The 27,979-nt window shown below is 42.4% G+C and overlaps 1 protein-coding gene and 1 long non-coding RNA gene across 3 annotated transcripts in view; one reads left to right on the forward strand and one right to left on the reverse strand.

Moving 5' to 3' along the window:
* Nucleotides 1-27,779, forward strand: part of LOC103097307 (uncharacterized) — a 44,562-nt gene extending 16,783 nt beyond the window's left edge. For both annotated transcript variants that reach the window (XR_008914636.1, XR_008914637.1), the window contains 10 exons: nucleotides 2,791-2,902; nucleotides 8,483-8,614; nucleotides 9,914-10,008; nucleotides 11,442-11,533; nucleotides 11,606-11,720; nucleotides 14,220-14,286; nucleotides 14,905-15,041; nucleotides 19,584-19,881; nucleotides 20,257-20,367; nucleotides 20,646-27,779. This is a non-coding gene — a long non-coding RNA (uncharacterized LOC103097307). The remainder of the gene's footprint in view (nucleotides 1-2,790; nucleotides 2,903-8,482; nucleotides 8,615-9,913; nucleotides 10,009-11,441; nucleotides 11,534-11,605; nucleotides 11,721-14,219; nucleotides 14,287-14,904; nucleotides 15,042-19,583; nucleotides 19,882-20,256; nucleotides 20,368-20,645) is intronic.
* MTMR8 (myotubularin related protein 8) overlaps nucleotides 1-27,910 on the reverse strand; it is a 38,806-nt gene extending 10,896 nt beyond the window's left edge. The window contains exons 1-11 of the mRNA XM_001378340.4: nucleotides 27,775-27,910; nucleotides 19,164-19,286; nucleotides 15,796-15,958; nucleotides 13,408-13,565; nucleotides 11,420-11,548; nucleotides 9,830-9,964; nucleotides 7,250-7,382; nucleotides 3,679-3,788; nucleotides 2,982-3,107; nucleotides 1,080-1,129; nucleotides 26-226 (exon numbers count right to left, since the gene is read on the reverse strand). Coding sequence (XP_001378377.1) covers nucleotides 26-226; nucleotides 1,080-1,129; nucleotides 2,982-3,107; nucleotides 3,679-3,788; nucleotides 7,250-7,382; nucleotides 9,830-9,964; nucleotides 11,420-11,548; nucleotides 13,408-13,565; nucleotides 15,796-15,958; nucleotides 19,164-19,286; nucleotides 27,775-27,798 — 1,352 coding nt within the window. The 5' untranslated portion in view covers nucleotides 27,799-27,910. The remainder of the gene's footprint in view (nucleotides 1-25; nucleotides 227-1,079; nucleotides 1,130-2,981; nucleotides 3,108-3,678; nucleotides 3,789-7,249; nucleotides 7,383-9,829; nucleotides 9,965-11,419; nucleotides 11,549-13,407; nucleotides 13,566-15,795; nucleotides 15,959-19,163; nucleotides 19,287-27,774) is intronic.
* Nucleotides 27,911-27,979: the final 69 nt, after the last annotated feature.

Consider the following 27,979-nt stretch of genomic DNA (forward strand, 5'->3'; position numbering starts at 1 on the left):
ACACCAGCCCCTCCTATTGACTCACTTCAATTCCTCCCGCTCTTTGTGGCAGGTTCCTAGGAAGTTCCCAAATTGGCAGGAGAAAACGTGATCATGGATCTCCAGTAAGAAATTCTCATTAAACTCAAAAGCACAGGGAAATTGCTCCATCAGTTGCCAGATACACTCCAAAAATTGGGTGAAGACAGGAGATACTTCTTTGGGGTCCCCATCCAGGTGACCACATCTAGCAATTGGAACAAAAGCAACAGAGTCATACTGCTCAGTATCATACCTTGGCATAGGAGAAAAGACTGGACTTCACTACTTATGGTTTACTAATCTACCCAGATGGCTACAGATTAGAAATCCAGCTGAAATGAGTAAGAATCACATCAAGGGGAAATTAGAATTTTAAAAAAGCTCCTTGTAGGCAGTGGTCTTGTCTTACAATTCCTTTGAACTCCCTAAAACATTGCATACATAGTACATAGTAGGTAGTATGAAGTACAGGAAGAAATTGAACAAACATCTGTTGATTAATTTCTTTAAGGAATTAACAGTGACAACAGAAATTTGCACTCAATATTTTTTTCCTCCAAAAGAAGTCAAAGGCCAATTTACAACTTAAAGAGGAAAGATGCTACCTTCAAATTGAAGCTATGGTAGCACAGGAGCTTAGAAGGATTTTTAAAACCCTTAACTGCTATCTTAGAATCAATAGAGTATATTGGCTCCAAGGAAGAAAAGCAGTAAGGGCTAGACAGTGGGGATTAGGTGACTTGCCCAGGGTCACCCAGCTAGGATGTGTCTGAGGGCAGATCTGAACCCAGGACCTCCCATCTCCATGCCTGGCTCTCTATCCACTGAGTTACTTACCTAGCTGCCTCTGAAGGCTTTTGATAATACAAACATATCGTGCCTAATGTCCTTAACTGGTGGCAAGAAAACATGATGTTAAGTGAAATAAGGTTATGAGGGACAAACAGTTCTGAAGGATCAGTGTTTGAAATGGGTGACTGCCAGAATTGGTCATGAGGCAATAATGATGTTCTTGAGAACTTTGACTCCCACCTCCAACAATATGCATATATTTTTACCTTTGTGAAAACTTGTGGCCCATAGAGATCCATTCCCTTTCTATGAGAACCTGACATTTCATACCAAAAGAGAAAAGAGTTAACATCAGGGAGATTAAAAAGGTGGTTGGACTGTGAATCAAATATTCATACGGCTTTCCTACAATGAAGTTCTCATGACATGAAGCTGCATTACTGATGGAATGACGTTAATTTCCCAACCAATAGCTAAGGTACTTGTAATTCATTTAAAGGGCTGAATATGCCTCCTCTAAATTTGAGATTCTCCCAAGAGAAAATATTCTGGATTGAATGTAGTATTGTTTCTTTTGGCTCTTGCACTATATAGTCTGGGCCACTCAAGTCATCAATAAATGAAATTCCAGCAAACACATTAAACAGAACCTTTAAAAAAAAACAAAAATCTTTCAAAGCAGGATTTCTGTTGCAGACTTATGCCAAGAATTAAATAAATTTCATAAAGGACTAGATTTAAATATCTTTTAAAAATAAAGGGGATAAGCATTTATTTATTCATTTTTAAAACCTTTATCTTCTGTGTTAGTATCAATTTCAAGACAGAAGAGTAGAAAGGGCTGGGCAATCAGGGCTCAGTGACTTGCCCAGGGTCACACAGGTAGTCTGAGGCCAGATTTGAGCCCAGGTCCTTCTGACTTCAGGTCTGCTAGGAATTGTGCAAAGCACTTTGCAAATATTACCTCATTCAATCATAACAACCCTGGGGAATAGATGCTATTATTATCCCCATTTTACAGTAGAGGAAATGGGCAGACAGAGGTGAGGTGACTTGCTCAGGGTTACACAACTAGTAAGTGTCTGAAGGCAGATTTGAACTCTGATCTTCCTGACTCTAGCCTTGGCATTCTAGGAAGTGCATCATCAGCTGCCTATGAAAAAAGCCAAGTTCTTCTGTTTTGACTTTAGGTTGCTGGAAATCAAATCTTTCTGCTTTTCATAGAGAATATAAGCTCTCTGGGTGTGTCTGTCTGACCTGAGGTATGATGTACCCTTCTTAGGCAGCAATATTACCCTCCCTCAGCACTCTGCCTGAATTTTCTATAGCTCCCATATCCCTCAAAATAGCCTTTTACATGAGGGCTTCTGCATAAAACTGCTGCTTGATGGGTAAAAGGTTGTAAAGGGGATGTAAAATAAGAGCACACTAACTGTGTGTGCCTGATGCCAGAAAAGCAACTATAATAAAAATAATCTCAAGTAAGCCTAGAATTTTGAGTTTGAAGTATATATATAATTAAATCCTCCCCTTCCATCTTAGATGCAATACTTCAATACTTAGTATTGGTCCCAAGAGAGAAGAGTGGTCAGGGCTAGGCAATGGAGGTGAAGTGACTTGCTCAGGGTCACACAGCTGGGAAGTGTCTGAGGCCACATTTGAACCCAGGACCTCCTGTCTCTAGGCCTGGCTCTCAGTCCACTGAGCTACCCAGCTGCCTCCTTAAAGGCATTATAGAAATGATCAAGTCCAACCCCCTCATTTTACAAAGAAAGAAACTGAGGCCTCAGGAAGGAAAGGTACTTGCAAAGGTGAAACTGGTCATTAAATACTTTGAAGGGAGGTTAAGTAGAATAGCAATACTCTTGGGAGTTAGGAAGATCCAAGTTCTGCCTCTGACCCATATACTACTTGTGGCCATTGGGCATATCACAACCTCTCAGAGACCAGGCAACACTCTAAACCTTTATGTTACAGGCAAGATGCCAATCAGCATCCACTGAGGGAGTTCCTTCCAACGGAAGAGATCATTGGTCTGGACCAAAATACCAACAAAAGAAGTGCTTTCAAAGGCCACTGATACCAAATTGTGAGTACCTCCCCAGGGGCAGATCGTTTTGTTTGAAGTTGCCTTCGATTTTCTCACAAAGGGAAGTAGGGTTTCTTACCATTAGCCCTTCAAATGTCCTATAAAATGGGTCGAGAAGGATGCTAGCTAGAGAGCACACTTGGGCTGTGCGGTCCCAGCCATCTGAGCAATGGACCAAGACACTGGCGTTTTCGATTTTCACCGCCTGAGGAGATCAACGAGGGTGGGGAAAGGTAAGCATTGATCACTTCTGCGTAGCATCTCGATTTCAGCAATGGAAAAATAAATGGCGGCTATGAGCATCTCATCCAAGTTGACTTGGGCAAAGTCAGTCAATCAATCAATAAGGACTCATTACGGCCCACGTAATATGCTGGGAGCTGGGGATACAACGTGAAATAGTCCCTGCCTTCAAGGAGTTTACATAGAGCATGATGATAGCAGAAACAAAACACATACAAGACTGCACTGGGAGGAGGAATTTGTAACTGAGGAGACCACATAAAGACTCGTGTTGAAGGTGATACTTGAGCTAATTCTTGAAGAGAATGACGGATGATTCTCAAAGGAGTACCTTCTAGGAAAAGGGGGCAGACACAGGAGATGGAAAATCTGGCATGTGTGAAGAATACCAAAGAGGTCAACTGGTTGGACCATAAGGTGAATGGGAGAGTAATCTACAATTAGACTAGAAAGATGACACAAGTCCAGGTTTGGGCTGCCCTAGTTGATCAGTAGCATAAGAAATGAGTATATAAAAATATACTGAGAATTACCTTTACGAGGAAGATTCCAGCATCCATAATAGCTTTAATATGTCTCAGCCACCCAGAGTTCTCCAGGCCAGCAAGGAAGTCACTCATCGATGGAACTTTCATTTCACAGACTTAAGAAAGAGAAAAACAAAGACTGAAATGGAATATTTCCTGCATCTTTTCGTGCAAAAGAGAGAGACAGAGAATACTGGATAGAGTCATAAGGCCTGGATTCAAGTTTTGGCTTTCATACTTACTAATTATGTGATTTCCTGTCTCTGGGCTTTAGTTCTCTACAAAATGCTGAAGTTGGATCTCTTAGGTTCCCTTTGACCTCTGACATTCTAGATCAATGATGGCGAACCTTTCAGAAACCAAATGTCCAAACTGCACCTTCATGCCACATGTGAGCCTCCCCCTTACCCCAGACAGGGGAGGGAGGAAGCACTTCCATTGGATTGCTGGGCAGAGATGGGTCATGTGAGAAATGTCCTCAGGGGTGTGTAAAGAGGGGGAGGGGAGTGGCCCCCTCTGGAATGTGTGCCATAAGTTTTCCAACATGGCTCTAGATCATCCATTTTACAAATGGAGAGCAGCTAAGGAATCACAGTGTGGGTTTAAATGACTGGAACAATGAAATCTATATAGGGAAGCAAATCCATAACAGTAATAGGCAAGAATCTAGCTCACCCGATTCTCAGGTTTGAGCTGCCTACGTTAAGAAAGTTGGTGGCTAAAGGAGCTAACCAATGGCAAACACTCAAGTCAAACATACCTGGTTAGATAAAAACACACTTGGCTCCAAGCAAAGCACCATGGGACCCCAAATGGGGTATAGTATAAACCAAGAGTCTTTAAAATCACATGAAAGAGCCTCCCCTTTCAGTGTCTGATTGGGGGTGGATAAATTGGGGTGAGTTTGGAAAGAGTATCAATAGTTCTGAAAAATAAGTTTATTTTTGATGCAGGGGGCATGAGAGGACCTCACAATCAGTGCCTTAAATCCTACTTACTGCATGGAATCATATTTAGAGCTTAAAGGTGCTTTGAGATCATTTAAATCTAACAGAGAAATAAACTGAAGCTTGTGAAGAAGAACTGACTTCTTAAAAAGTAGTAAGTGGTAAAAGCTGGGCTTTAGATTCAGGGTCTCCAAAAACTATTCCTTCTTACACTCTGCTTCTCTAAAGTCTATTAACAGTACCAAAACTTTCAGAGGGAGGCAGCTGGGTGGCTCAGTGGATAGAGCCAGGCCTGGAGTTGGGAGGTCCTGGCTTCAAATCTGGCCTCAGACACTTCTTAGCTGTGTGACCCTGGTCAAGTCAATTAACCTGTAATGCCTAGCCATTATTGTTCTTCTGCCTTGGAACCAATACACAAACAGAAGGTAAGGGGTTGGAAAAAAACAAATTTCAGGGGGAAAAGAGACAAAGAAGGCATGACACACCTGAAGGGCAAATTTTTAGCATCTCTTCCTACATCTGGCAAATCACATCTGAAAATTCTCAGGGGTCTGGAGGAGATTCCCTAAGGCCAGAGTTGTAGAGGATCCCAATCCCATTTTCTTTTCTTCATATTATTCATGTGTCTATCCCTGCCACTGTCCATTCCCACCCACACCTCTCCAAAATAAAAAGCCCTCAATACATATTTTCCAACAAAACCAATGCCTACCTGAGCCAAGTCTAACAATGAGGGCCTCTTCCTGTGTTTTAAATTCACCGCCTTTCTGACACAAGGTGAATGGCACTGTATTGTTCAGAGTTCTAAAGTCCTCCAAAGCTTCTTTTTCTCTGTAGTGCTATTGACACTGTACTTTCGGTTTTTCCCCTAACGCAGCTCACTTCAATCTGCATCAGTTCCTAGAGGTCTTCTGAGTTTTCTCTGAAACCTTCTGTTTCATTTCTTATGGATCGGTAACATTCCATTTATTTAGATGCTCCCCCAAAGTACAACTCCTTGGTTTCCAGTGTGGGTTAACACAAAAAGAGCTGCTCTAAATATTTTGGTACATCTATGCCCTCTTCTTCTTTCTTTGACTGTGTCGGGTCACAGACCTAGCAGCAGTATAGCGGGGTTAAAGGGCCTGAACAGTTTGGCAACTTTCTGGGCATACTTCCAAATTGCTCTCCAGAATGGTTGGACCGATTCACACTTCCATCAACAGTGTACTTGTTTTCCCACAGCCCCTCCAACATTTGTCATTTTCTTTCTTTTTTTGGCATTATCCCCATCTGCTAAGTAAGAGGCAGAATCTCACACTCAATATAGTGCATTGGTTCCAAGAAGAAGAGTGCTAAGGGCTAGGCAATGTAGGTTCAATGACTTGCCCAAGGTCACATAGGTAGGAAGTGTCTGAGGTCAAATCTGAACCCAGGACCTCCTTTTTCTGGGCCTAGCTCTCTATCCACTGAGCCGCCCAGCTGCCCCCACTTTGTTTATTATTATTATTATTATTATTATTATTATTATTGATTTCATTCATGAGTATACCAAGGGGAAATGTGCTCCTACCTAGTACCTACATCCTAAACTAAGCTAGCTGCATTTCAGGACTATGTTGACTAATAACAACACATTACAATCAAACACCACAGTAGCAACCAATTCTCTCTTCCCTTGGTTACATCTCTGGCTCCATTTCAAAGTGCATGCTCTTTGTATGTACATAAAAAAGTTATACTATTGGGGGGGGCAACTAAGTGGCTCAGTGATTGAGATCCAGGCCTAGAAATGGGAGGTCCTGGGTTCCAATCTGCCCTCAGACACTTCCCAGCTGTGGGACCCTTGGCTAATCTTCACTCCAGTTGCCAAGACCTTACTGCTCTTCTGTCTTAGAATTGATACTAAAATGGGTTTAAAAAAGCGAATGTAAAGTAACAACAATACATTTTTAAATGGTCTTTGGGGCAATTAGGTGGCTCAGTGATTGGAGAGCCAGGTCCAGAGATGGAAGGTCCTGGGTTCAAGTCTGACCTCAAATACTTCCTAGCTATGTGACCCGGGGCAAGTCACTTAACCTCAATTACCTAGTCCTTCCTGCTCTTCTGCCTTGGAATTGATACTTAGCATAAATTCCAAGACAGAAGATAAGGATTTAAAAAAATTTTTAAAGAAATGACAAGTGGGATATCGCCACAACAAATTGGGAAGACTTACAAGTGAAGTGAGCAAAACCAGAAGAAGTGAGCAAAATCAAAAGAAAAGCAAACTATCCATAATAGATGGCTATGGTTTCAGCCACCATTTTTTCTTCTGTTATACTATGAATATAAAAATGCTCATTCACCTTGGTGTTTAAAGAATTTAATTTAAAAATTAAATGGCTCATTGGAGAGAGAGCTAGGCTTGGAGACAGGAGGTCCTGAGGTCAAATCTGAACTCACCTGGGTGACCCTGGACAAGACACTTAACCAGCATTGCCCAGCCCTTTCTATTCTGCCTTGGAACCAAAACACAGTATTGATTCTAAGACAGAAGGTGAGGGTTAAAAACAAAAACAACAAAAAGAAGACGTTATACTATTGTGAATTCTCACAGCTCTCCTTCCCTCTTTCCTCCCTTCCTCCCAGTTAATACCAAACCTTCATACCTTCCAGGAGTTTCTGCAGGCTGCTCCGCATCACATGGATGTTTTCAATACCAATGAACCTGAATCGAATATTGGCGTAATTATCTTCATTTTCATACCCCTTGCCAGCTGCCCGGTTAGCAATGGCATTCAACTGCAAATCAAAGACATGGTTGGGCAGGTATCAATAGGCTGTGCAAAGGAAGGACAAGCCTTGTATATCTTTTTACCTCAACGATGTCATTTTTTAGTTTCTAGAGAGTTGGAAACCCTGCCCACGAAATGAAAACCACTTAGGGCCGAAATCAGGAGTTAGGGGTAGAATTTCAATGGTTCTTTGGAACATGGCCATATTCTTGCACCAACATGTTATGATATGTAACTGGGTCAACATGTATCATGGTAGCAACGAGGATGACAATGACTTATCAGATTGGTTAAGTGCACAGATGGGGCATGCTTCATATTAATAAAAATACACAAAATGGCTTGGGCATAAATTATGTGCATTAACACTGGCAGAGAGAAAACAAATGTGCTCTGTTTACTCCACTGAGAAGATAATACATCTGCTCCAAGAGAACATAGCTGATTCTGATCTCTTATCACAGAGGCACAGGGTAACTAAGAAGCCATTAAATTCATCGTAAACATAAAAGCGATGGCCATCGGGTAGCAGCTGAACTCATTACAATGGATACCACTATAAATCACAGCTTCTTAACCTAATTTGTGTCAGGGATCTCTTCAGCAGTCTGGCGAAGCCCAAGGACCTCCTTTCAGAAAAAAAAATTGTTTTAAATAATGGAAGGAAATGTTCAATTCAATTAGAGGTGAGGGAAAATGAAGATGACATTTTTCCCCCATCCAAGTTCACCGATCCCCTGAAATCAATCCATAGCAGCTCTGCAGGGTCTATAGACATCAGGTTAAGAATCTTTTCTACAAATAAAACAATTATGACAAGAGACAGACATATTTGATGTTAGTGGACCTGGGCAACATAAGAGCAGGAGTCCATTAACTTGGCTTAAAAAAACATCATAGGGGGTAGCTAGGAGATCCTGGGTACAAATCTGACCGTAGACATTTCCTGGTTGTGTGACCCTGGACAAGTCACTTAATCCCAATTGCTTATTGCTTACCATTCTTCTGCCTTGGAATACAATATTGATTCTAAGATGGAAGATAAGGGGTTAAAAATATAGTAATAACTGTGTTTCCGTATAATTGGATTCCTTTGTAATCCTACAGGTTTTATTTTTATGCACTTAAAAACATTATTCTGAAAAAGACTTCATCTGACTTCTAAGGGGGTCCAGGATGCAAAAAAGTGAAGAATTATTTTGTACCAGAGAAAGCAGCTGCTGTAGACAACTGACTACAGTAAGTAGTTGATGTAGATGTTGTTTAATTGTTTTCAGTCATGTTCAATTCCTTGTGATCCCTTTGAGGGTTTCCCTGACAAAGATACTGGAGTGGCTTGCCATTTCCTTCTTCTCCAGCTTATTTTACAGATGATGAAACTGAGGAAAACAGGGTAAAGTGATTTGTCCAGGGACACGCAGCTAAGATACTGGACTGGTTTGCTATTTTCTCCTTCAGCTCATTTTACAGATGAGGAAACCGAGGCAAATAAGATAAATTGACTTTCCCAGGATCACACAGCTAAGATCCTAGAGTGGTTTGCCGTTTTCTTCTTCAGCTCATTTTACAAAGGTAAAGTGACTTGCCAGGGTCACACAGCTAGCAAGAGTCTGAGGTTGCATTTGAACTCAGGTCTTTCTCACTCTAATGGACAGAGTGCTGGACTCTAAAGTCAAAACAACTTGGAATCGTTTCCCACATCAGACATGATCTCTCAGAATTTATTTGCTCATCTGTAAAATGGGGATAATAGTGCCTATAGTATCTACCTCACAGGATTGCTATGAAGGTTAAATGGTTTAATGGCTATAGAGGTCTTTGTAAACTTTAGAGCATTATATGTCAGTTATTTATTATAGTATTTAGTACTAAAAGGGGACTTAACGATCATTGAATCTAAAGTCATTACTCTCTATTTTCTTTCTTGAGAGAATAATAAAAATTCTAATTGCTAACAATTATATAGTGATTGCTCTGTGCCAGCACTGGGCTAAGTGCTTTAAAATGATCACCTCACATGATCCTTACAACAACTCTGGCAACTAGATGCTATTAAAATCCCCGTTTTACAGATGAGGGAATCGAGACAGAGGTGATGTGACTTGCCCAGTGTCATACAGCTAGTACGTGAAAGAGACTAGATTTGAACTCAGGTCTTCCTAACTCTAGGCCTGGCACTGTGCCACCCAGCTACTCCTAATGCTCTTATATGACACTGTATTATCACTATCTGTTTGGGAGATCTCCTCCCTATTAGAACGTTAGCTCCTAGCTAGCAGGAATCATGGCTTAGCCAAACCTGGTATCTACACCAGCTCAGTGCTTTCCACAAGGTAGATGTTTAATAAATACCTGCTGCATGAATGGATGAATTAATCAGAAAGACAGCTAGGGCATGCATACGGCAAAAGGGGCACGGAGATGGGCATTACAATGAATACCAACAAAAGATACCTTTGGCCTCGTGTCCACCACATAAATGAATGGGCTTCCAGGGTTGGCTTGGCTAATGGCCTGTAACATCTGTTCATCCTCCAGGCAGCGGGACCCGAATCCAGAGAGGGGCTGGCTACAGCGGCATATGGCAGCCTGCAACGAGCAAACGCTGCCAGTCAGAAAGGCTCCCTACTGCAGTAAGCCACAGTTCCGCAGAGAAGAGTCTTATGTGAAAGGGTGCCCCAACTCTAGGAATAGGATTAAACGATATTTCTAGGCTATGTAGTTTGGGAAAGCACCCGACATACGAGAACTTGGTCATATTTATCAGAATATGAGCCATTCCCCAACTGATCAATGGTCAAAGATTCTGGATAAGGGAATCAAAGCTATATATAGATATAGGAAAAAAGCTCTAAATCATTACTGAGGAGAGAAATGCAAATCAAAAGAGTTCCGACATATCATCTGCTCCTTATTAGATTGGCTAAATTACTGATGTCAGAGGGGATGTGGAAAATGGAGACACGAACGCATGGTTGGTTTGAATAAGAATCTGCAACTATGCCCAAAGAGTCATAAAAGTGGGTATACCCGTAGACCCAGCAACACCACTATTAGTTCTGCTTCCCACGGTGACCTGGGAAGGGACTAGAACCTCTATGTTCTAAAACATTTATAGCAGCTCTCTTTATGGTGGCAAAGAACGGGAATGCCCACTGATTGCGGCATGGCTGAGTAAATTGTGGCTCAGGGTGATGATGGGATACTACTGTGTGGTGAGAAATGATGAGCAGGTTAACTTTTTTTAAATGGAAATTAATAGAGCGAAACAAGCAGAACCAAGAGAACATCATATACAGCAATAGAAATATTGTGTGAAGAATAACTGTGAATGTCTACCTCCAGAGAGAGAAGCGATAATAGAACATGCATGAATGATGTTTTATACATACATGTTCTTTTGGGGCTCAAATGATGCCTTCGGTGCAGGAAGGGATGGAGATACTTGGGAATTTTAATATACAAATTAATAAAAACTAAAACATTTTTAAAAGTGCCTTATATACATATTGATATTTGATGATGCCCATTTTAGAGAAAAGGTTGTTGAAGCTCAGAGAGATTAGGAGGAGCTCACACCACCAGCACTCTCTATAGAAATAAAAATATTTCCTCAGGGCTCAAGATCGTTTCCAATCCTAAACCTTATGTAAAGTTCATCAGATCAAAGGACTCATCTGAAAGAGACTTTGGAAATGACCTCATACAAGTCCCTCATTTTTCAGATGGTAAAACTGAGTCCTAGAGATTAAATAATTTGCCTAAAGTCACACAAATAGCAAGTAGAGAAGGTAGGATTTGAACCCAGGTCCTCTGACTCCTGGTCTAATAATGAATGGTCCTTCTACAGTTGCACACTGCAAAATGGAAATGTAGGACTGGAGGTCAAGGGAAAGATTAGAGATGATAGTTGGAGCTATAGCAATGAATGAGATGATCAAGGATGGTCTTGATTCCCTCCCTTTTCTGCCCCCCACCCAAGTTAAAGTCAGTAAAGGAGAAAAAGAATCGCCAAAAGGGGAGAGTACATGTGAAGGAACTTACATTGTTCTCTTTATGGAAATAGGAAAGCACAGGAATCCGTCCTCTGCTCCGGAACTTGGCACATCCCACCACTATGGCCCTGCTAGCTGCTTTGGGGATGACTATTTCAGGAGGGTATGTGCTGCAGACCTAAAAGTAAGGATTGCAAAAGTCCACTTAATTCTTATGGGATTTCTTTGATAGTAGCAGGCCTAGCGGTGATTATCCACAGGACTGCTGGATTTAGAAACAGGAAGAGCAGGGCACTGTATCCGTGGGGGATACCTTCCAAGACCTACTGTGGATGGCTGAAACCAAGGATGTAAGTATACATGTTGCCTTGCCCTGCTCCTGCCCCTCAGCATTCTGTGCCCCCCCACCCCCACCCCTAAACAAAGGGAAAGTAGAAACAAGGAGATCGCTGCCAGGGGCAGATCGCTGATTTCCAGTCCCTTCACAGGTGGACTTCAGGTTGACTGCAGATAACTGAAACTCTGGAAAGCAAAAATGCAAATAAGGGGCCCTGTTGTAGTCTAATTCTCTCGAATTTTCAGATGGGGAAACTGAGGCCCACAGAGAGGAAAGGACTTGTCCAAAATCATGCAGATTATAAAGTCTTTTCAAATAATGCTCTTAATTTCCATAAAGGAGACACGGTGAGACTACACAGCAACAAAATCTCCCTTCAGAATGACTGGAATTTGAGGTCTAGGAATACACATGCACACTCACAAAAACAGATCACTGAAATCCACACACGAGGAAGACTATGAAAGGTAGCAAAGTCCCCCAGAAATGAGAGCCCCAAATAAGGAGATTCATATTCAAGCATGCAGTAAAATATTACTAGGCCAATACCACCCCAAAAGAGGAAAAGGGCCCATGTGTACAAAAATATTTAGAGCAGTTCTTTGTGGTGGCAAAGAAGTGGAAACTAAAGGGGTGCCCATCAACTGGGGAATGGCTGAATAAATTAGTTTACGGATAGAATGGAATACGACCGTGCCACAAAAAATAATGAGAGGCCACAGTTTCTGAGAATCCCGGGGAGACTTGTATGAACTGATGTAAAGTAAAAGGAGCAGAACCAGGAGAACAATTTATCAGAGAACAGCATCAAAGAAACTAGCTTTGAAAGTCTTAAGAAGATGGGCAATGACAATCCAGAAGACTGACGAAGAAGAATGGTACCAACCTCTTGACAAAAAGGGATGGACTCAAGATGCAGACTGAGCTATACATTTTTGGACATGGCCAATGTGGGCATTTGTTTCTCTTGACCATATATACTTGTTAAAAGGGTTGCTTTTCTCATTTTTTAACCCTTACCTTCTGTTTTCGAATCAATACTGTGTATTGATTACAAAGCAGAAGAGCAGTAATGACTAGCGGTAGTAGTAATTGCCTAATGGAGATTAAGTGACTTGATCAGGGTCATATAGCAAAGAAGTGTCTGAGGTCACATTTGAACCCAGAACCTTCCCTCTCTGGGTCTGGCTCTCTATCCACTAAATCACCCAGTTGCCCCTTTATTTTCTTTCAAAATAGGTAAGAAAGGTGGAAGGAAAAGAAATGTTTGCTAACTGAAAATAAAGTGAGTTGAGATGGGAGGTCCTGGGTTCCAGTCTTAACTTAAACACTTAAACCCCACTGCCTAGCCCTTACCACTCTTCTGCTTTAGAACCAATACATGTTATTTATTCTAAGACAGAAGGTAAAAGCTTTTAAAAAGAAAAGAAAGTTAATTTAAAAATTAAGCAGATTCAGAAAGGGAAGAAACAAATCCTACACTTTGAAAATAGCTGAGTTTGTAGTGTATACATCTAAAGGTGTGATCAGCTGAGACTGGCATTTCAGGACTTATTTGGACTTGGATTTGCAAGAATAAAGTCAGCCAACTTAAGAGCAGGATGGACCACTATTCCTTTTTCTTTTCCGCCCCCAAAAGTCTTCCTCAGAGATTCTGTTGGCGAGTAGTGACATATTGACTTGGAAGCGATCACAATTACCTCAAAGTTTTTGTTTGCATCTGTTATTTCCCAGTACTCATTGGGGATTCCCATGCGCTTGTAGTCTGACTTTAAGTCAATCATTTTCCATCCAATTTCTCTGTCATCTTTCGAAGATTTGGGGTTATAAGCAAATGCATAAAGCTCTTCTGGACTCACTGGAAAGAAGAAATACCAATGAAAAATGATACAGTTATCAGGGAGACTTAAGGGAAGCCATCCACAAACCAAGTAAAGGATTAGATCCTGAGGATTTAGTGTTGAAAGTGAGTCTCTAAAGACCATCTAATCCAAACTCCTCATTTTACAGAAGAGGAAACCAAGGGCCAGAAAGGTTAAGAGACTTTCCCAAAGTCACACAGGTAGGGATCACACAATCATAGACTTAGGACCAGAAAGGGCCTCAGAGACCATCTTTACCATTTTAAAGATGATAAATGAAGCCCAGGGAGAAGTGACTTTCCTAAGATCACACAGGTAGTAAGCAACAGAACTGGAATTCATAGCCAAAGCATCTGGATACAAATTGAATTCCAGAATCTTCGAGTTGGAAGGGTCCTTACAAGTCATCTAATCCAAATAGTTCATCCTCAGTATCTTTGACTACTTAAGGACTCACAGAGAGGGGAAACCAAGGCAGCTCATTATACATTAAGCAGCAACTCGTCATTAAACCAATTATTTCTATAACTTTTATAAACTATTTCTATTTCTAGATTCTGGATCCAAGCATAACAAAACTGTTCTTTCTCTTCCATTCAAAACATTTGAAAAATAACTATCATATTCCCTCCACTTCTTCTTTTCTCCAGGCTAAGCACCCTCAAGTCCCTCAACCACCAATCATGTGGAATATTGTCCATTTCCATCACTAGCTAGGTACCTTCCTGTTTGTCAAAGTCCTTCCTAAGATGTAGAAAAGTAGAATTGATGTAACCTATAGGAAAACACAATGGAGCAATCACCATCCTTGCTCTAGATAGTGATGGCGAACCATGGTATGGGTGCCAAAGATGGGGCAGAGCTCTCTTTGTGGGCACTTGCCTCTCCCCATCCTGAGTTCACTACTAGAAAGGCAGAGGGACTCGGGCAGAGCTGCTCCCCTCCCCTCTTCCACCAAGTCTGAGGACATTTTTCCCATCCCCCATCCCTCTGCCCAACAGCCCAATGGGAACACACATGGAGTAAGGTGGGTGGCTCACAGGTGGCAGAGCTGGAGGGGAGCAGAGCACTCAGGCCACTTTTCCCCTTTCTACACTTGCTGAGGACATTCCTCACTTCACCCACCTCTCTACCCAGCAGCCCATTGGGAGTGCTTTCTCCCTCCCCTGTGTGGGGTAAGAAATGGGGCAAAGCACGGCATACATACTCGGGGGGAGGGCTGGTACAGCACTTGATCTGGAGGGGGCGGCAAGCACTCTGTCTCTAAAAGGGTCATCATCACTGTCTAGTATGATGTCTAGAGTCTTAGACTATGCTTCTTTTCTTTTTTTTTAGGCCTTTGGACTTGCCTTTTTGGCTTCTGGGTCATACCACTGTCATATTCTAAGATCTTTTCACATCTAAGTCATTGCTTAAAATGCCAAACAGCACAGGGCCAAGAGCATACCTTTGGGGCATTCTACTAGTTATGGGTAAGGCACTTAACATTTCATTATCTTTGGCAACTCCCCAAGACTAGAAGGTATTTCTTCATCAGGAACTAGAGGAAAAATAAGCACCAGTAAAAATACGTACTAAAATTTCAGAAAACCAGGCATCTAGATAAACCAAGAAGACAAATGTTTTGAGGTTATAGTTAGTTGTTGACCAATGAGTGGAAGGAATCTCTGTCAGGAGTTCCTTTGTGACTCGTGACCCCTAAATTTGAAGAAGCAATCGTCCTATATTCCTGTGCAAAAGAACACCTTCATCTCAGGGTACAGGCTTCATGAAGGAGGGGAAAATTTTTAGCATACAAAGAAATCCCAATACAGGAGGGTCCCCATATCTGTGGGAGTTACATTCCAAGACCTACCATAGATGGCTGGAACTGTGGATATAAGCAAACACCTGCTGAACGCCATATACATATGCTCTCACTCTTCCCACTCCTGCCCCTCGGTTCCATGCTCCTTGGCCATCTCCCCCCCAAAAAACCCTAAAAAGGGAAAATGGAAGCACAAGAGACCACTGTTGGGGTGGCCCACTGCTGCGGGCACACTTCTGGCATTTTGTTGGCAGGCCTCCAGTGAATAAATGAAACCAGGGAAAGTGAAACCACAGATAATAGGGCTCTATTATACTCTAGTGAGGTTCATAGAAAGGCACCTACCAGTTGGTCATAATTCCTAAATCTTGAGCCCTGGTCATCCCCAAGCTTTTCTATTATTCATCAAGCCTACCTACCTGGCTGGGAGAGCTTGAGTAGTGAAGCATGGACTTCCTGACATTCCCATTCAGACCCAAAGACAAAGTTAGCTATCCGAAAATTTTTGCAGTGCAAGAGCAGAGGGTAGCCCATGTTGGTAAGGGCTAACTTCTCCACAGTGGCAATGTGGTGGTGCAGAATCTACAAAAGAAGAAATAGGAATCAATCTTGAAGTAGCAGTTTTCTCCACCAATGAAATTCCCCAGTCCCAACTCTCAGATCGGTGATTCTTGGACCATGGCAATAAACAGTTTAAGTAGCCATAGGCTACAAGTATCCTTCAAAAGGAAAACATTTTCCCTACTTTTTGTAGGAAAAGGGCAATGGAGATAGATAAGCAAGGAAAGAGGTCATTCTTGAAAAATTTCTTCATACTTGAGCACATAAAATAAAGGTCAGATAAAATAAAAATGATCTCTGGAAGGCCACTGTAGGTGTCACGGTGGGCTTCAATTAATCCACAATTTGATGAAAAACAAAAAAAGGTTTTGAGGGATGACAGATGAAAAGAACAACAAACAGATAGAGAATAAGATGATCTGGGATCAAGTCTGGGCTCCAACAACTTGGGATTTAGACTTGAAAGGTTCCTTTAGAGATAATTTAGTCTAAATCTTCCAGTTTTCAGATGAGGAAAGCTATCATTTATATGATCATGGTAGGAAGACATGGTAGAAAGAGCACTAGGCTCTGATTCTACCTCTGTTATTTATGCAAGACCATGGACGAGTCACTTTATTTCCTAAGGACTCACTTTTTTCATCGGTGAAATAAAGGGGGAATTGGTCAAGATGACCTTTTTAAGGTCCCTTCCAGGTCCAGGATCCCAAATGACTTCACTCCAAACCCAATTTCTTTGTCTATAAAAGAGGGATGCCGATATTCATGCTTCCTATTTCACAGGATTGTTGGAAGGAAACATGTTCTGAAATTGGTACGCACCATGTGATTAGAATCACTACTTAATGCTGAGCCCATGCCTCATTAAAAGGACCAGTGGAAGGATTCCAGTGCATTGGGTGGGGAGCCTCTATTGGAAACACTGTATGAATGGAATTGTTATTTATTGCTGAGCATCCTCTGACTGACTGACACACACAAGAATCAATGGGGGGCAGTGAGGTGGCTCAGTGGATAGAAAGCCAGGCCTAGAGATGGGAAGTCTTGGGTTCCAATGTAGTCCCAGACAGTTCCTAGCCGTGAGACCCTGGGCAAGTCACTTAATTCCCATTGCCACGCCCTTACTGCTCTTCTGCCTTGAAAACAATACACAGAATTGATTCTAAGATAGAAGGTAAGGTTTTTTTTAAAGAATGGATGGCACCAAACTGGTGCCACACCAGGGTAGGGAATGCCTGTAGGCATGAGAAATCATGACTCCATCCAAGTATTGCAACATTCAATTTGGTTCTAGGATGGCTTCTACTGGTTAGTTAACTTTTGTGTAGAGTCATTATAAAAAATAAATTCTTCTAATGGTAGAACTAAGGCAAGAATAAGAATTAGGAATAAGTGGGTTTTATCTTCTAAATCCCTGCCATGCTACAGCTGACTGAGAAAAAAGAAACAGAAGCGGGAGAGAAGAAAATATGTCCAAATGACATTGTTATTTCAGTTTTCCTTTGAAGCTATCAAAATACAGAGGAAATTGTGGGGAGGATTTTTTCTTTTGATGTTCTTCCTTATCTGTGCCTCATTTTCTGTTATTATAGGCTCAATCATCTTCCTTTCACTCTGGCCCAACCTTCCCCCTTATTGCTTTTTGGTGCTTCCTTCCTAGAAGGCTGGAACAATGTCATTAACTTCCTTTGTCTCGTTACTTTTTTCAAATTCTTCCTGAGAGAGTGGTCTCTCTCACAAAATCTTTCTGTTAGAAATCTAAAGAATAGATTTGTGAGGGTGAGGGTGGAAGGGTTGGGGAAAGAAAGAAAACAAACTTGAGTGCTGAAATATAATCACTCACTCATCTGGTCTTGTCTAATTTTTTCCCTTTCTTCTCATTAGATAGAGTACTAACAACCTTTGATGAGCCACACAAAAAAAGATACTGTCCACAGTGGTGGACAGAGATGTTCCAGGGATCCCTGGACTGCCTTGGGCTTGTCCTAGGCAGGCGGCTTTATCTCTCAGTGCCCTGGGCAGTTTTCTCTGACTCTAAGTGGCAGATCACATGCTATTCTGCATTGATAGATAGAGGGTCTAACTTCACCAGAAGTTCCCTGTTAATCCTTATAGGATTTCTTGTTAGGGATTTTTATCTCATTATATTTGGTACTCCAAACAAGTGCCACATGCATCAGTCAAGGGAAGTCTCCTCACTGGGAGTTCTCAGCATGGATAAAGTCTTAGGTCCTAACTAAAAACACCTATGCCAGGAGCTAGGCTTGGGTTGGGGAGCCAAGATCAGATGGAAAAAAAACATGTACTGAATTTCTAGTGTCCTGATCACACCAATAAACCAAGGAGTGGCAACTCATCCTAACCTGGAGGGGTTGGTGAGAAAGGCCCTAGATAATCAAAGAAGCCTCTTTGATCAGGCATAAAGGGTCTCTCATTGCCTCCCTCTCATACCTTCTCAGTCAGAAGGAACAATAGAGCACAGGAGTTCAAATGTAACTGAAGAGGAAACCTCTGTAAACATTAGGGGCCAATTTGATACAGTTAGGCCAGAGCACCCAGGTTTGAATCTCAGCTCTGTCACCTTCCATTCTGTGTTCTAGTTCCTTCATAGGTCAAGTAAGAGCATTAGACTCTATGATCTCTAAGCTCCCTTCCAGACCGATATCTTACATTCCTATTTTTATTGAGGCAAAGAAAAACTACTGAAGAACCACTAGGAAAGAAAATTATACAATGAGAATAAATCTCAGAAATACTCTAGTATAGTAATTTGCAAAGGGTATATGGCAGCATACTTGCAAAGCCTGAAATTTTGGAAGTTATGCTATGGCAGAAAAGAGAAAAGTTATAAATTATATTTTTTACTATACATTTTATTTACCTAATAGACACAGTGTGATAAGTATTTTCAAAATAAACAAAACTTGCCTATTACAAAGTAGATTGCCCTTTGACGTGTGAGAAACTAGACCATAGTGTCTTGCACATAGTAGGTGCTTAAGAAACATCTGTTGAATTAGAATGATTATATCTGGTTACTAGGGCCTCCGAGGCCTCTCACTAGAAAAAGGTTCAGTTGAACAGTATTCTTCAAAGTAAAGAGTCTATAAAACTTAGGAAACAAATTCATTACTAAATACTGGACTTTAGGGAAACTCCTATGTATAAATGAAAAGCCTTTATGTACAAGTCCTCTTTATACTTATTTCTTATCAGGAATACAGACCCAAATTTCCTTCCGGACCTCAGCAGAAGCATCTACATATATCAGATGGGTTGCAGTAAGGTAGAAAGTCCCAATAGCTGGCTTCTTGTTTACATAACGATTCAGTAATAGGACATTTTCAACCTATTTAGAAAGAGAGAGAGAAAAGATTGAACTCCAATTCGCTATCTGTGAGAATTAGACATTTCAATTTCATCATCCTGATTGCTCTCTCATGAATATTTCCGGTTTTACCAACGTCTTTTCTAAATGAGATACCCAGAGGTAAATACTATAGTTGAGTTGTTGTTATTTGTCCTTTGTTTTCGAAGAGGACCAATGACATCAATGACATTATAGGGTGATGTCTTGACTTAAGCATGAAAAGGATTTAACTGAGGCAGAGTTGCACAAAGTCATCAGCCTCACTCTTTCTTCCAGAGTCATCCAAATCCAGTGGCAAGACAGAAGTGAGGATAACTGGTGATGGCCGGCATCTTCCATGTCTGACCAAGCTCTAAGTACTCTACAGTGCCTGCTTCAGCCACCTTCATGGCCTTTGGAACAAATTCTTCTCATCTGCCTACTCTTCTGGGGGAAGTCTTCCCATGCTTGGGGTAGACCCCCTCCTAACTCAGAGACAGGTTTATGGTCCATGTGATCCTGGTTTAGCCCATTTGCAAAGATGGCTTCCAGGGGGAATGACCACCGTGCGTGTGACAGCTCTTTGGAGTCACAGGTGAGAGTGGGTGACAGGTGGCACCAAAAGCAGATGAGCAGTCCTGAAAAGGACTCAGCCAGACTGCATACCACAGGCACTAGCCTTCCTTGAACACCCATACTCTAGTTATAATGTTATCCAAGCAGAGGACACCAGGATTAGCATCTCCTTAGGCACGGCCAGTCTAGCTTTCCATCTTAATGCAGCCTAAGATCACACTGGTATTCTCGGATGCCATAGCATGGTGCTGCTGGAGCAATACTGAGAGTGTAGTTTACTAAAGGCCCTTGATCTTCAGATGAACTACTGATGAGGCCTCCCTCTACCATCTTGTGCTTGGGAAATGGGCTTTTTTTTAAATTTTACATTGAGTCTTATCAAATCTCACCTTAGAATATATGTGGTCCAATGTCCTGATGTGCCGCCATCTTTTGATGAGGATCCCTTTATGCAAGTCTTTTGTAAAAATGACCAACAGCACCGAGTCAAATCCAGATCATGGAGGTATTTTACAACTACTGTGTGGGTCTGCGCGGTCAGTCAGTGTGTGTGTGGGGGGGGGCGGATGGGTCGCCGGTGGCCAGGTGTTTTGGACCACCTGCCAGAAAGTCAAGGAACAATGAAGGAAACAGGAGTAGGCATTGGAGAGAAGGGGGATGGGGTGAAGGGATGTGATTCAAGAGGGCTTGCTGAAACGATGGAGGAAGTTGGGGCAAGAGCTAAGCCACATAGGGAGGAAGGAAGGAGAGTGAAAACCTCAAACTTCAATAACCATTTATTAGCCTCAGTGTGTGCAGAGAACTGTGCTGTGCTCTGACGGAAATGCATCAAGAAAATGAGGTCTGGTGCCTGCATGAGCCAAGAATCAGAGTCCAGAACTGGATTCTCTGCCTAGAGGAACAAGGAACAAGCTCTCTTTGGAAGCAGTCACCCTTGCTAAGGAGCGGAGGCGGATCTCCCCTGGATAGCTGAGCACCCAGCTGCTTGGCCAGGGCCCTTCTCCCTTCGACCGCACAGGACATTGAGACATTTACAAGATTTCTGCTCTTAAGAGAAACTGTAGACCATAAAACATGGTGCTTCCCATTTCCCTTCCAGGAAGAACAGAAATGAGGCACCTTTGCGAGGTTGCTTAATCCATTTACTACCCTGATTTGCCCCAAATATTAGCAATAGCTCAAATCTACTATTTTTAAAAATGAGGAACATGTCACTCCAGAAGGCCGTACCAGCCCAAGGATATCCATCAGACATGCCCCATGCCATCACTGTCCGATACCATTTGCCTCAAACAGCACTCAGCATGGATACTGGGAAAACATAGGGTTTAGAGGTCCAGCCCCATGTTTTGTAGTTGAGGAAACCAAGGCATAGAGTGCTACAATGACTTGTGCAGAGTCATTTGAGCAACAACAGAAAGGAGATTTAGACCCAAGAATTCTGACTTCAAATCTTGTCCTCTTTTCTCTTTGTATATTTTACCAAAAGACCTTCTTCTGTTTTGTCAACAAGGTCTTATTTAGGGCTCTTTTTTAAGAGTGAACAAGAAGGCACAAAAAGTCAATAAAGGAAGGAGAAAGGAGGGAAGAAAAGTGAAGACTGAGGAAGCACTTTGTGCCAGTATGGAGGCAAGAAACTCTTGCTCGTGGTGGCCAAGCAAAGACTGAATGCCACTTAATGGCCAGGTTGTAGAAAAGAGATTCTGAATTTTTCATGTGTCCTGGATACTGTCCACCTCTGGCATGGGCTGGCAGGCTGAGGAAGCCTATAGACTCATTCTTGGTACCATGTTTTAAAAACAAAGCTCTGAAAGCAGTGATGTGGCTCAATGGATAGAAATTCAGTTCTAGAGATGAAAGGTCCTGGGTTCAAATCTGACCTCAGACACTTCCTAGCTGTGTGACCCTGGGTAAGTCATTTAACCCCCCACTGTTTAGCCCTTACAACTCTTCTGCCAACACACCAATACACAGTATTAATTCTAATATATAAGGTGAGGGGTTTAAATAAAATAAAACTCTAAGATTATACAAGCAGCCAAAGATTAGTAAAACACCAAAGGAATCATTGCTTTTTTCTCCATCTAAATTGGCCAGCCTGCCTGGAAACCTATCCACAGTGGATCCTCAGTAAAAAGCTCTTGTTGTAGGGGGAAATTTTTTTCAGGTGTGAGTGGAACTAGACTGTCTCTTAGACCTCTTCCAAGTCTGAAATTCTGTTATTCTATTACTCTAAAAAAAGATTCAGTGAAAAACACTACAGGAAATAGATTACAATTAGATGTTGAATACATTTATTAGATCAGGTAATAAGGTACAGCGGAAACAGCACAGAGGACATGAGGCTAAATCCAAGCTCTGCTCTTCACTCACTACCTATGTGACCTAGGAAAAAATAATTTCTTCTCTCTGGGCCTCAGTTTCTCCAATGGTGCAATGAAGGACTGGGACTAGATGCTCTTTAAAGGATCCTTCCAACTCTAAATCCTATTATTTTAAGATCATGTCTGAAGCCTCTTAGTACTTTCCTTCCTTCCTTCCTTCCTTCCTTCCTTCCTTCCTTCCTTCCTTCCTTCCTTCCTTCCTTCCTTCCTTCCTTCCTTCCTTCCTTCCTTCCTTCCTTCCTTCCCACCTCCCTACTTCCCTTCCTCCCTCCCTCCCTTTCCTTCTATCTTAGTGATTCTAAGGCAGAAGAGCAGTTAAGGCTAGGCAATGGAAGTGAAGCAACTTGCTCAGGATCCCACAGCTAAGAAGTGTCTGAGGCCAGATTCAAACCCGGGATCTCCTATCTCTAGGTTTGGTTCTCAAGCCACCTAGTTGCTCCCATGGGTCTTTTTCAAGTTGAAAGGGTCAGAACCATGCAACCAGAGCCAAAGTGATCCTGAATTTGAAATTCAGAAAAAATCCAAAGAAGAGCAGCATCCGTTGCAGACTCTCGCCTTTCCAATAACATGTTCGCTTAGTCACTAAGAGCACCTCTTTAAACTTTTCAAGATAAACCTTCTATAAGTTGGGAAGTCCTTGGGAGCATGCCTGCATCTTGCCTTCTGCTTACTAGAAAAGACATGTTCACCAGACTTCTCAGAGCCCCAAGTTTTGGAAAACGCATCCACGCAAGGGCTAACAACCTCACTTTGTTTTTTGAACTTAAAAAAGAATTTTCCTAGAGGCAACTGGGTGGTTAAGTGTCTAGAGAGCCAGGCCTAGAGACAGGAGGTTCTGGGTTCCAATTTGACCTCAACGCTTGCTGGGTGACCCTGAGCAAGTCACTTAACCCCCACTGCATAGTCCTTACTGTGTTTCTGCCTTATTAGCATTTACTCTAAGACAGATGGTACGGGTTTAAAAAATAAACATTTTCCTAAGGAGAGAAAGGACACAGGTGGTGTGGTTCCAAGCAAGCCGGTCGCCATGCTTTAAATTGTTAAAACTTTAAATCATTAAAGTTTCTCTGAGCTTCCCCCAACTTGGACTCCAGGCTGAAATACAGCACTTAGTTGCTTAGTTAACTCCATACTATCTCAAGTGAAGGGGATCAGAGGCCCTGAGTTCAAATTGGGGCAGGAAGGCGAATGGGCAAGTAGCAGTGTTCATTTTGTTCCAATGGCTGTACTTCATCAAACGTGCCAGGCAGCTAAGTACAAAGCACCTGGGCTTAAAAGCAGTAAGGTGAAAATAAGAAAGGGGGGCCAGGTAACGTCTCTAACTCAGCCCCAACGAAGGAGGGGGTCAGGAAAATATGAGGGCAGAGGTATAGGAATAGAAGTGTAAGAACTACTGCCATATTTCTTTCTGTCATTTGAAAACGCCCTATATTGATATATCATCTTTTTTTAATACGATGTCCAAATCCTTTCTTTCCAGCCCTCCTGAGGGGTGGGTAGAGAAGGGGGAGCAGAGCAGGCCTAGCCAGGAAAATGCTTTCAAATTCCACATGGGAGGGGAATACAGGAGGGCACGGTATCTTTGGAGCCATTGTTCCAAGGCCTACCACAGATGGCCAAAACTATGGATATAAGTGACCCCCACATATATGGGCACTCTCTCCCCACTCCTGCTCCTTGGCTCGGTGCTCATGGCCTCCCTCCCCACCAAAAAAAAAACTGAACAAAAGTGAAAATAGAAGGAAAAGACACTTCCGGGCAGACCTCCAGGGCTCTGGTTGACCATGGATAACTGAAACCAAGAAAAACAAAACCTTGGAGAAGGGAGCCCTACTGTACTGTGGAGTAGTGAGTTCTACTGCGACAGTCCAGTGGTGCCAAGAAATGACTCTTGGCCCATGAGTCAACTATTTCACTTTAATACATTTTAGAGGTTTAATTAAAGCTAGGGAAAGACATATGAAACTATTGGGCTGACTGTCTTGAGGAACTGAAGCCAGGAGAAGGGACCTGATCAATGGTTTGGAGACAATGGAAAGAGCATTGGACTTGGGATCCAAAGACCAAAGTTTCGTACCCAGTCCTGCCACTTACTAAATGCTGTGACTTTGGATCAGTCTCCCCATTTGTTTTCTCCTCTGTAAGACAAGGATGTTGGTCTAGATGATCCCTGAGATCCCATGATTTACCCTAATCAGAATAAAAATTGCTTGAGGGCAAGTACTGTGGGTTATTCTTTTTTTGTCACTGCCAACAGAGATTGTAGTAGTAGCCAGAGCCTTTACATTCAGTAAGAACTTAATGTTTGTTGAATTTTAATTCTAAAGCTGGAAGAGAAAGCAAGCAAGTGCTGCTATACCTGAGATGCAGAAAGCACTTGGAAAGGAGGTAGATTGCAAAGTCAACTCTCCTCTTGTCTAGGCGTTTTGTTTGCCCCTGTGAGAAAATGGAGGCACCTAGGCGATGCAGTGGATGGTTCGAATCTGACCCCAGAAATTTACTAGTTGTGTGACCCTAACCAAGTCATTAAATCACATCTGCCTCAGTTTCCTCATCTATAAGATGAGCTAGTGAAGGAAATGGCAAACCACTCCAGTATCTCTGCCATGAAAACCCCAAATAAAGTCACCAAGAATCTGAAATGACTGAACAACAATTAGAGTGTGAGCCCCTGATGGCCAGGGACCGATTTCCTTTTCTATTTGTATCTCCAGAGCTTACCATATAGTAAGTAGTAAATAAATAACTTTCTCATTCATTCATATGTTCTATGGAATACTACCAGTAAGTTGTGCCCTACCTAACCCTTTCTCTGTGGCCCTTCATGGAAAGCACTATAAAATGAGGAAGACAATCTTTGCACTGCCTTCCTCATCATCAGCCTTGGTTTATTCTGAGCTTTAGGGTTCCTAATGGTATTCTTATAGGCCTACATTATGCTTCTGCATTAATTTTTCACCAGGCCTTTCGTCTGTCTTCTCCACGGCTTTCTCTCTCTCTCTTTCCAATAAACAAAACCTAAAAACCTCTTACTTTCCATCTTAAAATCAATACTGTGTATTAGTTCCAAGACAGAAGAGTGGTACGGGTGAGGCAATGGGGGTGAAGTGACTTACCCAGGGTCACATGTCTAGGAAGTGTCTGAGGCCAGATTTGAACCAGGGACCCCCTTCTCCAGGCCTAGTGCTCTATTCACTGAACCACCTAGATGCCCCCTCCATGTCTTTTTAATCCTTTAATCCTAATCTAGTTGGCTCCAAAAACAAGAGAGGAGAAAGTATCTCCTTTGGATTCTTGGGAAATGTAGGGGACCATAGATGGGAGACACTGCAGGTAATGCCAAATATTTTCTGACATGTTGGCCAATTTTGCTAAAGTTTTTTCTCCCTTTTTCTTTATTAAAAGGGATGGCTCTCTGGAAAGGGGGTGGAAAGAGCCACATACACTGGGAAATGTAATTGATGCAAAACCAAAAGAGATCAATAAAATTTATTTTTAAAAAACTATTTGGTCAATGAATTCCCTCTGTATAAGCCTTTGCAGATGGCCCCTCCCTTTCATTCCCTCCCTGGACTTGTTCTCTTACTATCTTTGGAATCTAACTCTTGTGACGCTTATGGACTATGGAATTTTAGGCTGTTGATGATGATAATCATAATAGATACCATTTATATAGAGTTTACTATGCTTGGGGCATTGTGCTTTACATTCATTATCTCATTTGATCCTCACAAAACCCCTGGAAGGTAGGTGCCATTATTATTATTATTATTATTATTATTTTATTATTATTATTATCATTTTACAGATGAGAAAAGTGAGGCAAACTGAGGCTAAATGATCCACTCACAGTTATGCAGTTACTAAGTGTTTGAGATGGAATTTGAACTCGGATCTTCCTAACTCCAGGCTTGAAGTTTTAGCCACTGGGCTGTCTGGGGCCTAGAAGCTATCTACCACTTTTATGAACCCTTTGAAATGCACTTCCCCCAAGTCTAGAGTGAATGTCAGACTATGCCCAGTTTTCTTCTTGTTCTTTCATGAATTCTAAGACTAGTTATTTCCCCTCAGTGTTTGCAACATTTTTATTTCAGCAAATCTCATCCTCCTCCAATGACTCCTCCACCTTTCGAAGGCTCAAATGTTCAGTAAAGCATGCCTAGAACTGAGTAGCCACTTTGCTTTTCCAGAGAGTTCCAGCAGTTTCAACCATCACTACTACATCATGCTTCCATGTGGGGCTTTTGATCTGTTTCTCAAAGTCCTTCCTCCTCCTTCCTTCTGCCCATGAGTTCTTTAGTATTTTGTGATCACTTGGCTTTTTATTTCCCCCTCTACTAATGTTCCCTCAAATGTTACCATGTCTCTTTTTGCAGGATTCCCTGATGAGTGTGTTTTTTAACCCAGAAAAAACAGTGCCATCAACTCCTTTTTTACTTACTGTTTTCTTCTAAAGTAAGGTCTACCCTTTCAGAGTCATTTTGTAGTGGTTCCTTCAAGTCACAGTGATACCTGGATTTGTCTCCTTTTATTAGGGAACATAGGACCATCTTTTTAAAGCTGAAGAGGATCTTCTAGTCCAACTCACCCATTTTGCAGAAAAGGAAACTGAGTCTATAATTCTCTGATAAAAATAATTAATTGGAGCTGGGTTTAGAGACGGCATCCTCAGTGAATTATATCTCTTACATGGGGGGGTGTATATTTTTTCATAGGCTATCAGTGTGGAAAGACACAAGCAAAAAGTAGGGTCCTCTTCGAATCACTTAGATATGCTTAAATTCAAGTTAGGTCACTCCCACAATTCCAGGCTAATCAGCTAATGCCATAGTGCCCCCAGACAGTCCCCTAAGACTGCTGGTTGTAGGGGAGGTGCAGATCCGTTTTGGTAGAGAGATTCCACTTACTGGGAGTTCCCTCTACCAGTGAAACCACAGGTCTCCTCTATCTCTGTCTCAGCCTCAATAAAACTCTTTAAGACTGCATAAAAGTTGCAGGAGAGTTGCCCATCTACTTTGGTGGTTCTTCATTGGCCATTCAAGAGTTTTCTCACTAGGAAGGTCCCTACATGGAAATTACAGGTCCCAAAATGGAGCTACGGCCCACAAAAGGAAAGCGACTCAGCCCCATAGTACACGGGCCATCCATCCATCTAAGGGGTGGCCGGGATCTGGAGGCACTCTTCCTACTACACCACACTGCCGCTGTTTGCTTCAGGGAGGAGAACTGGACAGGACAGAACAGGACCCGATAGGAGGAAGTTCACTGGAAGTCCCAAGGCGTGGCGGGGAGACCCAAAGGCAGAGAGACACACACAAAGCAAAGGGGAGCCCCGGGGGCTTGTTTGGGGCGGTGGAAAAGTGGAGGGAATGGCTTGGGAGAAGGGCTACAAAGTGGGAAGAAAGAGGATTGGGGAGGAAGCCTGGAGGGTGGATGTTGTTGTGCTCCCGAGGGGTGGGAGAGGGATACCCCCGAGCCCGGAAGTGACTCCAAAGCTCCAATGGCCGGGCTAAAGGGGCGCGCCTTACCTTAGGCAACGTGATGTGCTCCATGGCCTCGGCCTCCTGCAACTCTTGGTCCCAGGTGTTTGGCTCGGCCCAGGACCAGGATCGGCAGCTTCAGCCACCTCCTCCCGCTCGTTCTCCTCCTCCTCCTCCTCCTCCTCCTCCTCTTCCTCCTCCTCCTTTTCCCCAGCGGCAGCCGCAAAGGCCTCCTCCCCCTCCCGCTCGGCCG

This window comes from Monodelphis domestica, chromosome X (genome assembly GCF_027887165.1).
Source record: "Monodelphis domestica isolate mMonDom1 chromosome X, mMonDom1.pri, whole genome shotgun sequence".
Taxonomy (NCBI): Eukaryota; Metazoa; Chordata; class Mammalia; order Didelphimorphia; family Didelphidae; genus Monodelphis; species Monodelphis domestica.